Source organism: Halichoerus grypus, chromosome 1 (assembly GCF_964656455.1).
Source record: "Halichoerus grypus chromosome 1, mHalGry1.hap1.1, whole genome shotgun sequence".
Classification (NCBI taxonomy): domain Eukaryota; kingdom Metazoa; phylum Chordata; class Mammalia; order Carnivora; family Phocidae; genus Halichoerus; species Halichoerus grypus.
Genome location: NC_135712.1, coordinates 211,727,913 through 211,741,426, shown reverse-complemented (window position 1 = coordinate 211,741,426; position 13,514 = coordinate 211,727,913). Strand labels below are relative to the sequence as shown.

The 13,514-nt window shown below is 55.6% G+C and overlaps 2 protein-coding genes across 2 annotated transcripts in view; both read right to left on the bottom strand.

Annotated features, from left to right (window-relative positions):
- Positions 1–224: 224 nt before the first annotated feature.
- On the bottom strand, positions 225–4,559 carry TNFSF14 (TNF superfamily member 14). Its single transcript, XM_036120648.2, has 4 exons — positions 4,212–4,559; positions 2,900–2,936; positions 2,597–2,638; positions 225–1,965 (listed from the first exon to the last, which is right to left on the bottom strand). Exons 1-4 carry the CDS (start codon positions 4,428–4,430, stop codon positions 1,538–1,540), a joined length of 726 nt encoding a protein of 241 aa, XP_035976541.2. The 5' UTR covers positions 4,431–4,559; the 3' UTR covers positions 225–1,537.
- A 4,402-nt stretch (positions 4,560–8,961) lies between these two features.
- C3 (complement C3) overlaps positions 8,962–13,514 on the bottom strand; it is a 35,261-nt gene continuing 30,708 nt past the window's right edge. Inside the window, exons 34-41 of the mRNA XM_036066122.2 lie at positions 13,292–13,379; positions 13,101–13,190; positions 11,670–11,775; positions 11,384–11,473; positions 11,134–11,214; positions 9,486–9,569; positions 9,243–9,378; positions 8,962–9,146 (exon numbers count right to left, since the gene is read on the bottom strand). Coding sequence (XP_035922015.1) covers positions 9,005–9,146; positions 9,243–9,378; positions 9,486–9,569; positions 11,134–11,214; positions 11,384–11,473; positions 11,670–11,775; positions 13,101–13,190; positions 13,292–13,379 — 817 coding nt within the window. The 3' untranslated portion in view covers positions 8,962–9,004. The remainder of the gene's footprint in view (positions 9,147–9,242; positions 9,379–9,485; positions 9,570–11,133; positions 11,215–11,383; positions 11,474–11,669; positions 11,776–13,100; positions 13,191–13,291; positions 13,380–13,514) is intronic.

The following is a 13,514-nucleotide window of genomic DNA, read 5'->3' as shown; positions in this document are numbered from 1 at the left end:
TCCGCTTTCTAAGAAATGGGAGACTCAAGCGGGGGGCAGACCTGGGCATGAGATCTCTGGTCCTCCCCCACTGCCCCCCTTCCTCCGAGTTTCCTACATGGAGTTGGGCCAGCTGGGTTCAGTTTTCTGATCTGTAAAGTTGTAAAGTGACATCCATGGGTGATTCCATGTACCCCTCTGCCTCTATGAGCCACCCTTCCCCTGAGAATAGACAGACTCAGGTGCAACATTTACCATTTATTTCCAAGACCCATGGTCAGGGAGCCCAGGGCTTCAGACAAAGTCTGGTCCTCATCCCAGGAAGTATTCGTCTTGGCTGGGAGGAGCCTTAGGCTGCGTGTGTGTGTGTGTGTGTGTGTGTGTGTGTGTGTGTGTGTGTGATGGGTGTGACCGTGATGCAGCATGTGGAAGTCCGATGTGATGATCATGGCATCCCATGTGTCACACTTGGTGTGACTGTGTGGCCCCTGTGGGTGCCTGTGGTTGTGATGATGACTTGTGCATGACTGTGTCATATGTGGTTGTCACACAATGTCTGTGACTGAGTGTTTGTGATGCTGTGACTTGTGTGTAGCTGTGAGAGAATCTGATGCGTTGTGTGTAAGAGTGCGGTTGTGAAAGCGATCGTGGAGCTGTGTGATTCTCTGTGATGCTGTAGGTGTGTCTGCCTTCTCCCTCCTCCCTCCTCCCGCCTTCTTCCCCCCCCTTCCTTCCTTCCTTCCTCCCCGCCCTCCCTTCTTTCTTTCTCTCTGCAAACATTTTCCAAGGGCCTGCCATGTGCCAGGCCCTGACCTGGGTGCTGAAACACAGCCGGGATGTCCTAGTGGGATGTGAGTGCTCCACAGGGCTGGGATCCAGCCAGCCGGTGGGTGATGCGCTGGTAGCCAGAAACCAGCCACCGTGGGAGTAATCACACCAAGGAAAATGCAAGCACTACAAAGCCTCTTCCCTCCGGGGAGAGCTGGTTGTCAAACCGTTAGGGGCACATGGCATATGGGCTGTGCCGGAGTCTCTGAGAGTAACCTTAGCCAGCAGGAGGTGGGGCCACGCAGCTGTGGGAGGAACTTGAATGTGTGACTATGGCCGTGGGTGGGCCTGGGCTGGGCTGTCCACATGGGTGAGTCCTGATGATGACTCTCTCCCCGCAACCGCCCACACGCATGAGAGTGGGGGATGGTGAGGCTTCCTGTCTTCAGCCAAGTCCCCGGACCCCCAAGTCCCACTCTTCTCTGAATCAAAAACATAAATACCCACCCCTCAGCCCTTCTTCCTGAATATCAGGCAGATCAGCTTTCCCCCGCATTGGGGGCCTCCAGACCCCCAAGTCTCTGGGTCTTTGTCTTCAGGATTGTCCGTGGCAGGGTCTGCAGTGTTTCCTTTGACGTCTGCAGGGTCTTCCACCTTCAGGGGTGGCTGGGTTCTCGGCCCCGCAGGTGCCCGCTGAGCTCTTTGCTTGTTGAGTTTTGGGTTCCCCAGAGCACTGTCTGAGGTCACACTGCCTGTCAGACCCCCATTCAGTCCGCGGTCCCTCCTTCCTTCAGACCATGAAAGCCCCAAAGTAGGAGCGGGTGCCATCGCGGAGTCGGACCAGGCGCTCATCGGGCACACGGACCACCACCTCCTCGCCTTCGTCCAGGTGCACCACGCCCCCCAGGAAGCTGCTGTCCCACCAGACACGGGGGTTGGTTGCTCGCCCACAGGGGGACCGTCGGCTCACGAGCAGCTCCAGCTCCTCAGGGTAGCGGGGCGTGCGCTTGTAGAGGCCATGCGTGATGGGCAGGCTGCTGCTCAGCCCCTGCGGGCAGCCCACGCCTCCGAGCTGCACCTTGGAGTAGATGTAATAGTAGCCGGCCCGGGCGATCACCAGGGAGCCCTCGCGGTAGCTGAGGCCCCTCAAGAAGGCCAAGCCCAGCTTTGTCTCCCAGAGCAGTGGGCCCCCGCTGCCTGTCAGGCTCGAGTTGGCTCCTGGGGATGGAGACAGAAGGGGCCAGTCAGCACGTGTCCCTGTCTGGGTGAGAGAGGGTGACAACCGCACCCCTCTCCCCACCCCGTTTTAGGCCGTTTAAGAACTTTATACGTATTAGCTCACTTTATCCTCACTTTACAGGTGGGCAAACAGAGGCACCCAGAGGCCAAGTCACTTGCTTCTTATACATCTTAACTCATTTTGTCTCCCCTCTCCCACAGGTGGGGAAATTGAGGCACGGAGCAATTAAGTGACTGGCCAAAAGCATCACAACTTGTGAGCGGCAGAGCCGAGGGACAGAGACAGACGGAACACACCCTGGTCCAGAAGCCTTATAATCTCCATGTTCTTCAGTCTGTCTCTCAGGAAGATGGAGATACGAATCGTGCCTCCTTAGGATGTAACGAATGAACTTGTGCGGAGGTATCTCAGCGCATGCGACCCGGTGAGCACCAGGTAAGCGTTTACTCACGAAATGAGATGAGAAACACATCTGTGCTCTGGGTCATGATGGGAATCAACAGTGATGGACGCGTGGATGGATGAGTGCTCTGACATGTTGGCCATCTGTCTGGTCTCCCCAGGACACCCTGCCCCCCTCCCCACGCCAGGACCCGGGGTCCCCCTCACCTGTAAGGTGTGCGGCTGGGTTGGCCTGGTGGGACCTCCGCTCTGGAGAGAGAGGGTGAGAGATTAGCGGTGAAGGCAGTGGGGCGTGAGGGCCGGCCCCCCGAGGGGCCATCTAGTCTACCTCCCCGGCGCCAACCCCACCCTTTCCGGAGAGGCCCAGACTTCTGCTTCCAGGCCTGGGGGAGGGGCACCTGCCGGGCTCAGACCAGTTGTGTAAATCACATTGGGCAATGGGCGGAGGGGGCGGGGGCAGCGTGGGAACCATCCCGCCCGCCCTCCCTGGGGCCCGGGACCCTGACTCACCTTGCGTCAGCTGCTTCCAGGATTCTGCATCTCCGTCCTGAAAAGGCAGAGGAGCCCAGGTGAGGACCTGCGGGGCCCACGCACTGGCATCCTCAGACTCACGGCTGTGAGACACACGCAGACCACGGGCACCGACACCACCCGGGGCCACGTGCACACCCCTGCCCCGCCCAGCAGCCTCAGTTTTCCCCTCTGTAAATAGACACAGGGATGGCGGCTTTTTAGGATTCAATGACTTCACAGGTGTAAAGCACGCGCCAGTGTCTGGGCACCTGGTAAGCACTATGAAGGGTTTATTAAATAAGTCATATTACAGATACAGTGATCTGGATGGCAGGACACGTGGACATCGATGCCAACAAGTGGATATGGACACGGGGTGTCGGGCACAGACCTGGACACTTATGTGACCCACTGACAAGGCACACGTGGACACGTGGACTCAGATACACGGCCACCTGGTTTATGGGTCCACGTGGGTCTGTGCGCAACGCCAACGCGTGGGCCACAGACAGGCCGGCACGTGGCCACGCGGGCGCACGGACACGGACGCGCGACGGCAGCATGGGTTGACGTGAAGGACGTGTGCGTGAGGCCATCAGATCCAGTCACAAGGAGAAGTGACCCGGAGACACAGGACACATAAGGCCAAGACCACGTGGCCGTGGCGTCGGACACAGAGATACAGACAGATACATCCACAGTCAACAGCGAACTGATGCGGAGAGAGATTCTCAGACTTGGACCGAGGGGATGGATTAGTGACAGTCCCCACAGCGGGGATCCGGGCATGGCTGATAATGATCAGCAATGTCGGAATGTCAGTGCTGGGGGTTCCAGACAACAAGACTCTATTATGAACTTAACACTTGCTATAAGAGACTAATACCGTGTGGGGCCACCACTAGAAGAAACGGTCATTATAGCACACCACAGAGATGTTTCGCTAGCGCCGCAAGCGATCATATTGCAAAATAAATGTGTCTGACCAACATGCTGTACACCTTAACTGACAGAACGTCACAGGCCCTTTATACCTGGATTTAAAAAAATATCGGTTTTGATTGATTGAACACTTGCCCTGGGCAACCACCCCCAGGCACCTGCACACAGTATCGTATTTCATTCCCTGGGAGCTGGGCACTCTTATTACCACGCCCATTTTACAGATGAGGAAACTGAGTTTCAGAGAGGAGAACTGACTTGCCCCGGGGCTGCTCTTGGTCCGTCTCCTGTCCTGCACACGCACGCACAGAGAGATGCCCAGTGACACAGGAGGCCCACCTGCCACGAGCCCCAAGGCCCCACTCACCGGCAGGGGGGTGACCATGGCCCCTAGGCGCAAGTGCAGCTGAAGCAGGAACCAGCCCTGGACGGCCAGCCCAGCCGCCAGCAGCAGCAGGAGGAGGCCCAGGCCCAGCTGGGCCGCACTGCAGGGCCGTCTCCGGCGCTTGCGCCCCAGCCTCGTGAATGGGATGTCTGTCTGTCCGTCCACTGTGAACACCGAAGGTCGCACAACTGTGTCCTCCATGCCTGAGCAGATGAGGTCCCGAGACACCCCGGGGGCTGGGCTAGCACGGCTGGGTCCCTGAAGGCAGGGAGGAAACCACAATTGCCCAATGCTCCTGGGCTTCACACACTGCAGACAGGCGCCCGTGGGTCCCGGGGCTGCCTTTAGAGCAGGGGTTCAGCCCCTCCCCTTTCCCCACTGGCCCTCCTCTTCTTCCTGTCCCCCCACCCGCAGGCTGGCCCCATCTCACTCTCACTCATGCAGCCTCTCACACTTTCCAGGGGCATCTGAAGATGTGACTCAGGTAAGGATCGAGCGGGGAGGCCCCAGCTTTTCCCTGTGGCCGCTTCATTGACTCTGTTACCACATATTTATAGATCATCTCCTGCGTGCCAGGCACTGTTCTAGGTTTGAGGGCACAGCTGTGAACAAGAGAGACAAAAGTCCTTGGTCTTATGGAGCTCCTACTCCAGTGGGGTGAGAGACAATGAGCCTGGTCAATAAGAAAATACTATACAGTGTGTTAGACGGTAGTAAGAGCAGTGGGAAATACGAGAGTGGTTTGTGTGTGTGCATGTGCACATGTGTATGCACGTGAGTGTGTGTGCATGTGTGTATATGGTGTTCAGTGCATGTGTGCATGTGTATGCAGGTGCGTACATGCAGGTGCATGTGTGGTGTGAGTGTGCATGCGTGTGCATGTGCGCATGTGTGTGCATGTGAGTGTGTGTGCATGTGTGCATGCATGCATGCAAGTTTTAATGGTGACTCAGAGTCAGGTGCTGGAACCATTGGTCACCAGGTTAACTAAGACCAAGGCCTGGAGGTCATCCTGAGGGTACCCTGAATTGGCCTGAGTAGCCCTTTCTTTTCTTGTCCCTCACATCCCACCGATCAGCAAGCCCTGGTGATTCAGTCTCCAAGCCAGATCTCAACCCAGCCACCTGTGGGCATACCCACTGCCACCACCCTCACTGAGTGCCCTCACCAGAACCTGAACAAGCTGGCCCCCTCCTCTCAGACCCCCAGCCTCCAGAACTGTGCAAAATAAATGTCTGTTGTTTAAGCCCTCCCGCCTCCCCCGCAGTAGGTTGTCTTGTTACAGTGGCCCAACCCGTCACTTCTGGCTCAGACTCATAGTGGTTTCCAGTACGACGGTCTCTTTCCCTCTTGCCACCTCATAATTCATTCTCTGCCCTCTACCTAGTGTGAGCTTGCTTATTTTATCTTGTTTTGTTTTGTTTTATTTTATTTTGTTTTGTTTTATTTTATTTTGTTTTGTTTTGTTTTATGGAGGCGAAATTCACGTAACATAAAACTAACCATTTTAAGGTGAGCAACTCAGCGGCATTTAGGATATTTACAATATCTATCTAGTTCCCAGACGTCTTCAGTGCCTCGAAAGGTAAGCCCCTTCCCATAAAGCAGCCACTCCCCATCCCCCAGGCCTCCCATCCCCTGGCAACCACTCATCAGCTTTCCTGCTCCATGGAGTCACCTGTTTGGGACGTTCCAGATATTTCATAAAAGTGGAAACATGCAATATGCGGTCTTTTGTGTCTGGCTTCTTTCACTGGATGTAATGCTTTCAAGTTTCAACCACGCCACAGCGTGTACCTGCGCTCCCTTCCGTTTTAGGGCTGAGGGATGTTCCAGTGTATGGATGCATCACATTGTGCTTGTCCATTCACGCACGGAGGGATGTTTCAGTTTCCATCCTTTGGCTACCATGCAAAATGCTGCGATGAGCATGGGTGCACACGTATTTGTCTGAGCACCAGTTCCAAGTCTTTGGGTATCTAGCTAGGATTGGAACTGCAGTCATCGGCTTTTTAAACACATATGCCAACCTTCATCTCTCCCCTGCTTAAAATCTTGCAATGGCTTCCCACTGAGCGTCCAGGGGGTTAACTAATTATGCCCTGTGGGCCAAATCCAGCCATCCCCTCTGTCTGCACAGGAACAACTCTCCGGAGAAAGCCCTTTAGCGAGCTGCAGATGCCCACCAGGGATGTCCTCCTCTGCCTGATCCCCACTCTGCTCCCAGTGTCCACCTCCCTGACCGACAGCCAACACCTCACCACCTTCCATGGCCCTGCTGTCAAGCAGAGAATCCCAAGCAGACTCTGTGCTGAGCGTGGAGCCCGATGTGGGGCTTGGTCTCATGACCCTGACATCATGACCTGAGCCGAAATCAAGAGTTGGATGCTTAACCGACAGAGCCACCCAGGCACCCCTATCTATCTATTCTTTTTTCTATCTATCTATCTATTTATCTATCTATCTATCTATCTATCTATCATCTATCTCTATCATCTATCTATCATCTATCTATCATCTATCTCTATCATCTATCTATCTATCATCTATCTATCTATCATTATCATCTCTGTGTCTACACACACACAATTTATTTTAAGGAACTGGTTCGTTTTTTGTTTTGTTTTGTTTTATTTTTTTTTTTTTTTTTTTAAGATTTTATTTATTTATTTGACAGAGAGAGAGATAGCGAGAGCAGGAACACAAGCAGGGGGAGTGGGAGAGGGAGAAGCAGGCTTCCCGCTGAGCAGGGAGCCCGATGTGGGACTCGATCCCAGGACCCTGGGATCATGACCTGAGCCGAAGGCAGACGCTTAACGACTGAGCCACCCAGGCGCCCTGTTTTGTTTTATTTTTAACTAGGCTCCACACCCAACGTGGGGCTTGAACTCATGACCCTGAGATCAACAGTTGCATGCTCTACTGACTGAGCCAGCCAGGCACCCTAGGAATTGACTCATTCCTGTGGGGTTGTGACTGTGGGGTTTAGCAAGTCTAAAATCCACAGAACAAGCCAGCAGGCTGAAGATTCAGTTAAGAGTTGATACCACAGTCTTGAGTCTAAAGGCTAGAAACTCAGGGAGATTTTCTATGCCACTATCTTGAATTCCTTCGTCCTCAGGAAACCTCATTTTCTCTCTGCCGCCCTTCAGCTGATTGGATGAGGCCCACCCACATTATTAAGCGTAGCCTGAAAGTCAATTGACTGTAGGTGTGAATCACATCTTAAAAATACCTACCTAGCAACATTTACACTGGTGTTTGACTAAACCATGCCCTAGCTAGGTTGACCCGGAAAATGGCTATTATTGGATCTAAATGACTACGCTGGTGGCCCCACGGTAGGCAAGGTTTCTCACATTGCCCTGTTCTCCTTTCCTCTTTGGACATCCTCACTGTCTGAAATCAACTCCATGCTGTCCTTAGAATGTCAGTTTCAAAGACCCTGTCTGTTCTGCTCATCTCTGGGAACCACAGGTGCTCCATCAAAACAACACCCCATGTGCTAAAAAGAAAGGAAGAAAAGGAATCCCAGGGCACAAGAAAGGAGAAATCAGCAAGAAAAGAAATGAGAAGAAAGACATCAAGGTGGGTGGGCAGGTCGGCTGGGACACCTAGTGAGTGATGAGGATTTTTTGAGTCTCCCCTAGACAGAGGTCCCTGCCAATCAGGGGCTGGGTGTGTGTGTGGCGGGGGGGGGGGGGGGGGGGGGGGTGGTTTGCTGGCTGTGAGTCTATTTCCCCTGTATTCCTGGAATCAGGAGGTGGGGTTTACAGGACCTGAGGGTCTTAGGGGAAAGGTGCTGAGAAGGGGCGACTGCGAAGCTCAGGGCTTTTCCGGTGATCACCACCACATCAAGAGCCGGGAATGGACCCCACCCTCAAGAGTCCTAGCGGCGCAATTAATCGGAAGAGGCATCGAGGACCCCAGTTCCCCTCGGCGGCCAGTGAACCCATTTGCCTGTGGCTACTGCCCTCCACGCAGCTGTGGGGATGCTGTGACCACGATGCCCCCGCACTTCCCCCCCTTGACCGCTGACTCAGACCTTCCCTTTCGCTCGTTCGCTTGCTCACTCACCCGGAGCTCCAGCGGAAACGGCGCCGGGCCTGCCCCCTACCGCCCCCTCCTGGGAACTGCCGCCGCAAGCGGGATGCAGGCGAGGTAGCAAACGGAGTTGCGCGTGAGCCGCAGGTGAGGGGCAAAAAGGGATGAAGGTGAGAACAGGTGAGGATGCAGGTGGGGAGGCAGGTGGAAAGAAAGATAGGGGAGCATATGGGTAAGAGAATTGGTAAAGATACAGGCAAGCCTGCAGTTGGAGATGTAGGCGTGGGCCAGGTGAGAATGCCAAAAATGCAGGTGGATACAATCCAGGGCGTAGGTGGGACAGCAGGTAAAGATTCAGGTGACAGTATTGGTAAGAACGCAGGTGAGCATGCGGTCAGGGGGCAGGTAAGCAAGGGGTGAAAGGGCAGTGAGTTGCTGGTGAGAATCCACAGAAGGTTGAGGCTGAGGGGCAGGGGAGATGCAGGTGCAGGCGAGGCAGGCGCATGCTCCCTGGGCGAGGAAGGACACCCTGCAGGTGGACTGCAGGAGGGAAGCAAGCGGGAACCAGGTGTGGCTTCAGGATGGAGCCGAGTTGCTGGTGAGGCAGGGGGGCGGGGGGGGGGCGGCGGGGGGTGGTATCCCAGCTGCCTCTTTCCCTCTCAAAGACCTTCCCACATGGGGAGACATATGACATATAACTGCGGCTTTATTGTGGGGACCGTGGGGAGGGGTCAGTTGGGACAGCCAAAGACGATCATGTCCTCAGCGAAGCTGGCCAATTCTTGGCACTGTTTCTCATTCTCCTCATCTTGGCATTCTTCGGCCTGAGGCCACAGCTCCACCCATGTGTCCTTCCCGATGATGTAGCTGATGCTGGAGGGGGGGACGGGGGGAGGCAGGAAAGTCAGGGGCAAGGCCGGGGAAGGGCAGGCAGGGGTGACCCTGGGCAGGCACCGGGCTGGCACTCACTTGGGTTTCTCTCCCCACAGGTCGGAGGAGACGCCCCACATTAGGTAGTATTTCCCCTCCTGCAGCTTCAAGGCTTCTCTGCACTTGATGTGGCTGATGAACCTGCGCTCCTGGGCAACCCGCACCTCATCGGAGCCTGGAGGGGAGGCCGAGGGGAGCTGAGCCGGAAGGCGGCAGGAGGGAACCGGCAGGGAACCCGGAAGAAGGGGGGCAGAAAGGCGGAAGACAGAGTGCAGGGCTGACCTGATTTGATGATCTGCTCGATGACCATGATGTAGTCGTCGAAGTCGTCCGAGGGCTCCTTCCTGAGGAGCCTGGTCTTGTACACTGCGGGGGCGGGGGGGGGAGGGCCATGGGGGTCACCCTCCCCTGCAAGTGCACCTGGGCACATGGCACCCCCCCCGCCCCTGCCCACGCAGATACATGCAGGATCACAGCCAGTCCCGAGACAGTCCCTGGCCCCCAGCAACCCACCCGCCACACACGATCCTACACACGGCCCACCCACAACGACCACGCCTCCTCCCGTCCACAGTCATAGGCACGACCACGCCTCCTCCCGTCCACAGTCGTAGGCACGACCACGCCTCCTCCCGTCCACAGTCGTAGGCACGACCACGCCTCCTCCCCTCCACAGTCGTAGGCACGACCACGCCTCCTCGCGTCCACAGTCGTAGGCACGACCACGCCTCCTCCCGTCCACAGTCGTAGGCACGACCACGCCTCCTCCCCTCCACAGTCGTAGGCACGACCACGCCTCCTCCCGTCCACAGTCGTAGGCACGACCACGCCTCCTCCCGTCCACAGTCGTAGGCACGACCACGCGTCCTCCCCTCCACAGTCGTAGGCACGACCACGCGTCCTCCCGTCCACAGTCGTAGGCACGACCACGCCTCCTCCCGTCCACAGTCGTAGGCACGACCACGCGTCCTCCCCTCCACAGTCATAGGCACGACCACGCGTCCTCCCCTCCAGTCATAGGCACGACCACGCCTCCTCGCATCCACAGTCGTAGGCACGACCACGCCTCCTCCCGTCCACAGTCGTAGGCACGACCACGCCTCCTCCCGTCCACAGTCGTAGGCACGACCACGCCTCCTCCCGTCCACAGTCGTAGGCACGACCACGCCTCCTCCCCTCCACAGTCATAGGCACGACCACGCCTCCTCCCCTCCACAGTCGTAGGCACGACCACGCCTCCTCCCGTCCACAGTCGTAGGCACGACCACGCGTCCTCCCCTCCACAGTCATAGGCACGACCACGCCTCCTCCCCTCCACAGTCGTAGGCACGACCACGCCTCCTCGCGTCCACAGTCGTAGGCACGACCACGCGTCCTCCCCTCCACAGTCATAGGCACGACCACGCGTCCTCCCCTCCAGTCATAGGCACGACCACGCCTCCTCCCGTCCACAGTCGTAGGCACGACACGCCTCCTCCCGTCCACAGTCGTAGGCACGACCACGCCTCCTCCCGTCCACAGTCGTAGGCACGACCACGCGTCCTCCCCTCCACAGTCATAGGCACGACCACGCGTCCTCCCCTCCAGTCATAGGCACGACCACGCCTCCTCCCGTCCACAGTCACCCGCAGCCACTGTCTCACATCTCCGCGGCTCAGCACAACTACAACCTCGCAGTCGCTCACACCACCCGGCGTACGACCACATCCACTTGTACCCTTGCACACACCCAGCCCGCTCATTACCACGGTTCCCATGCAATCACGGCCCCTCACAACACATTTACACACACACACACACGTCGCCCGCACCCACGACCACACACAGCCAGTCCTACACGCAACCACGACCATAACACAGTCACATGCACACCCACAGCCACACACACACTGTTGCTCACACACGCTCCGGTGTGCATGAACCCACTTACCGTAGTCTATGCCGGGCTCACAGGCCTTCTCCAGCCGGTACCCGTGGGTGACCTTGTCCACCTGGTGCATGAAGCAGTTTTCTGTGGGGTGGATGAGTGGGGGGCATGGTTATAGCCCACGTCTCATCCAGGGCCCCCCACTCCTGGGCCTGTCCCTCTGCGTGTGGGCTTTCAGAGCCCCTTGGGTCACCCCCAATGGGAGGAGGGTCCGGTGGGTGTGGCCACCCCTTCCCCGCCCCTTTGCGCCCACCCTCAGCACAGCGGCACATGTCCTGGTGGCAGAGCTTGCTCAGCAACCCGTCTTCCTTCTCTGGGTGGTAGAAACGGACGCAATTCTCATCTGTGGGCAGAGTCGTGCGGAATGGTCAGAGGGCTAGGGCCTTCAGCCCAGAGAGCCGGGGGGGGGGGGGTGCTCAGATTCCCAACTCCAGTCCCTCAGACCTGGAGATGGCAGGTCCCCAACCCTGGGACCCTCAGACCCCCACCTTTCAGATCCCTGGGACCCTCAAACCCCAGCTCCTAGGTCGGCTGCTCACCCAGGTTGTAATAGGAGTACACCTTGACTGATCCAGGCTGGATCAGCCCCACATTAAAGTACTGGTGCACTTTGAAGGATAGACAGTCCTCGTGGTTATGCGAGATCTGTGGGGAAGGAGGAGGCCGGTCAGTGGGACGACATGGAAGGGAACCTAGCATGGTTAACGATACTGAGTTGTATATTTACAAGTTGCTTGGACGCCTGGGTGGCTCACTTGGTTAAGTGTCTGCCTTCTGCTTGGGTCATGATCTCAGGGTCCTGGGATCGAGCCCCACATCAGGCCCCCTGCTCAGCAGGAAGCCTGCTTCTCCCTCTCCTCCCCACTTGTGCTCCCTCTCGCTATCTCTGTCTCTTTCAAATAAATAAATAAAATCTCAAAAAAAAACCTATGTGAGGTAATGGATGTGTTAAGTAACTTTATTATGGTGATCATTTCCCAATATATGCATACATCGAATCATTACGTTATACACCTTAAACTTACACAATGTTATGTCAGTCACATCTCATTAAAGCTGAAAAAATAAAGAAAGAGAGAGAGAAAAAAAGAAATAGATATACATATGTATGTGTATGTGATAGGTGTATTTGGAGGAAAAGGCTAACAGTGAATTTGGGTAGAACTATGGAACTGTGTTCTATTGCTCTGCAATTTCCCTGTAAGGTTGGGATTATATAAAAATTTAAATGTACAAAGATTAAAATACAAGAAAATGTCAATGCTCATCTCCTGCACAATCCTCTTTTCTTCTAGAAAGAATGGGCCCAGCAGACGACTCTAAGAGCCTAGGAATTGGAGCCCCAAGATAGAAGGCACGTGGATCCCTGAGTGACTGTGTGGAGCAGAAGACCCTTTCCTTAACCTCCCACACCAACTGGACTTGGCATGAGTGAGAAACACAAGTGTCCTGTGTTGGGATCCCCATATATTCTTGGGAGTTTTATTATAGTAGCTAGTGTTACTTATGCTGACTAATATGGGGTGAGGGGCATGGGACTTAGCAGGAAGAATATGAGGAAAGCAAAGAGGGAAGACATAAGTAGGGGAGAGGAGGAAGCTCAAGTCAGGTTGGAGATGCAAAGAGTGAGAGTTCAGATGGAGAGCTAAGAAGAAGGGAGAGAAATGCCAGGGGATGGGGAGCAGGGGAAATCCTTGTTCACCACTGAGCACCTGATTTTTTAAACCAAAGTAGCTCTTTTCAGTGGTTGTTTTAAGACTCTGATGGGAAGAAGTTGGAGGAAGCAAGCATAAACTGAGGTTGGAACATGAGTGGTCAGAAGGTAGGGATGACCTGGGTAGACCACCTCATTCCACCTGCCCCTTCCTCCACCACCCAACAGCAGGGACCCCATCTCTCCTAGCCTGGGCCTGGCCTGACCCAGAGGAAGGCCAGCCAGGTAGAGGTCAGGTCCCCATTGGAAGCCTTACCTTGTCCAGGTAGATGATGAGGGTGTTCTTATTGGAGAAGGCCTTATTCAGCTCGTACTTAGAGATGTATTTCTCGACACCACTGTTCAACTGGGGAAAGGTAGGACTTGTGAAAATCCTCCTTAGTCTTCTTCCAGACCCCAGGGTTCTTCCCACTGATCCTGGCCCTCAAACCCATAAGCCCTTCATACCTCGTTGAGGTCACTAAGGTCAGGAGAAAAGCCAGTCATCATGGATATATCCAGGATCGACATGGTAGCATCCTGGTCTCCTAGGTACCTGAACGGGGCAGAGAAAGGGCAGTTGGGTTCCAGGGTGGGGTCAGCCCTGGGGGTCAGTTCCTGGACAAGGGGGTCTGATCAGAGACTGAGGTTCCTGGTTCCCACATAGCAGCACAGAGGGATATTAGATTTT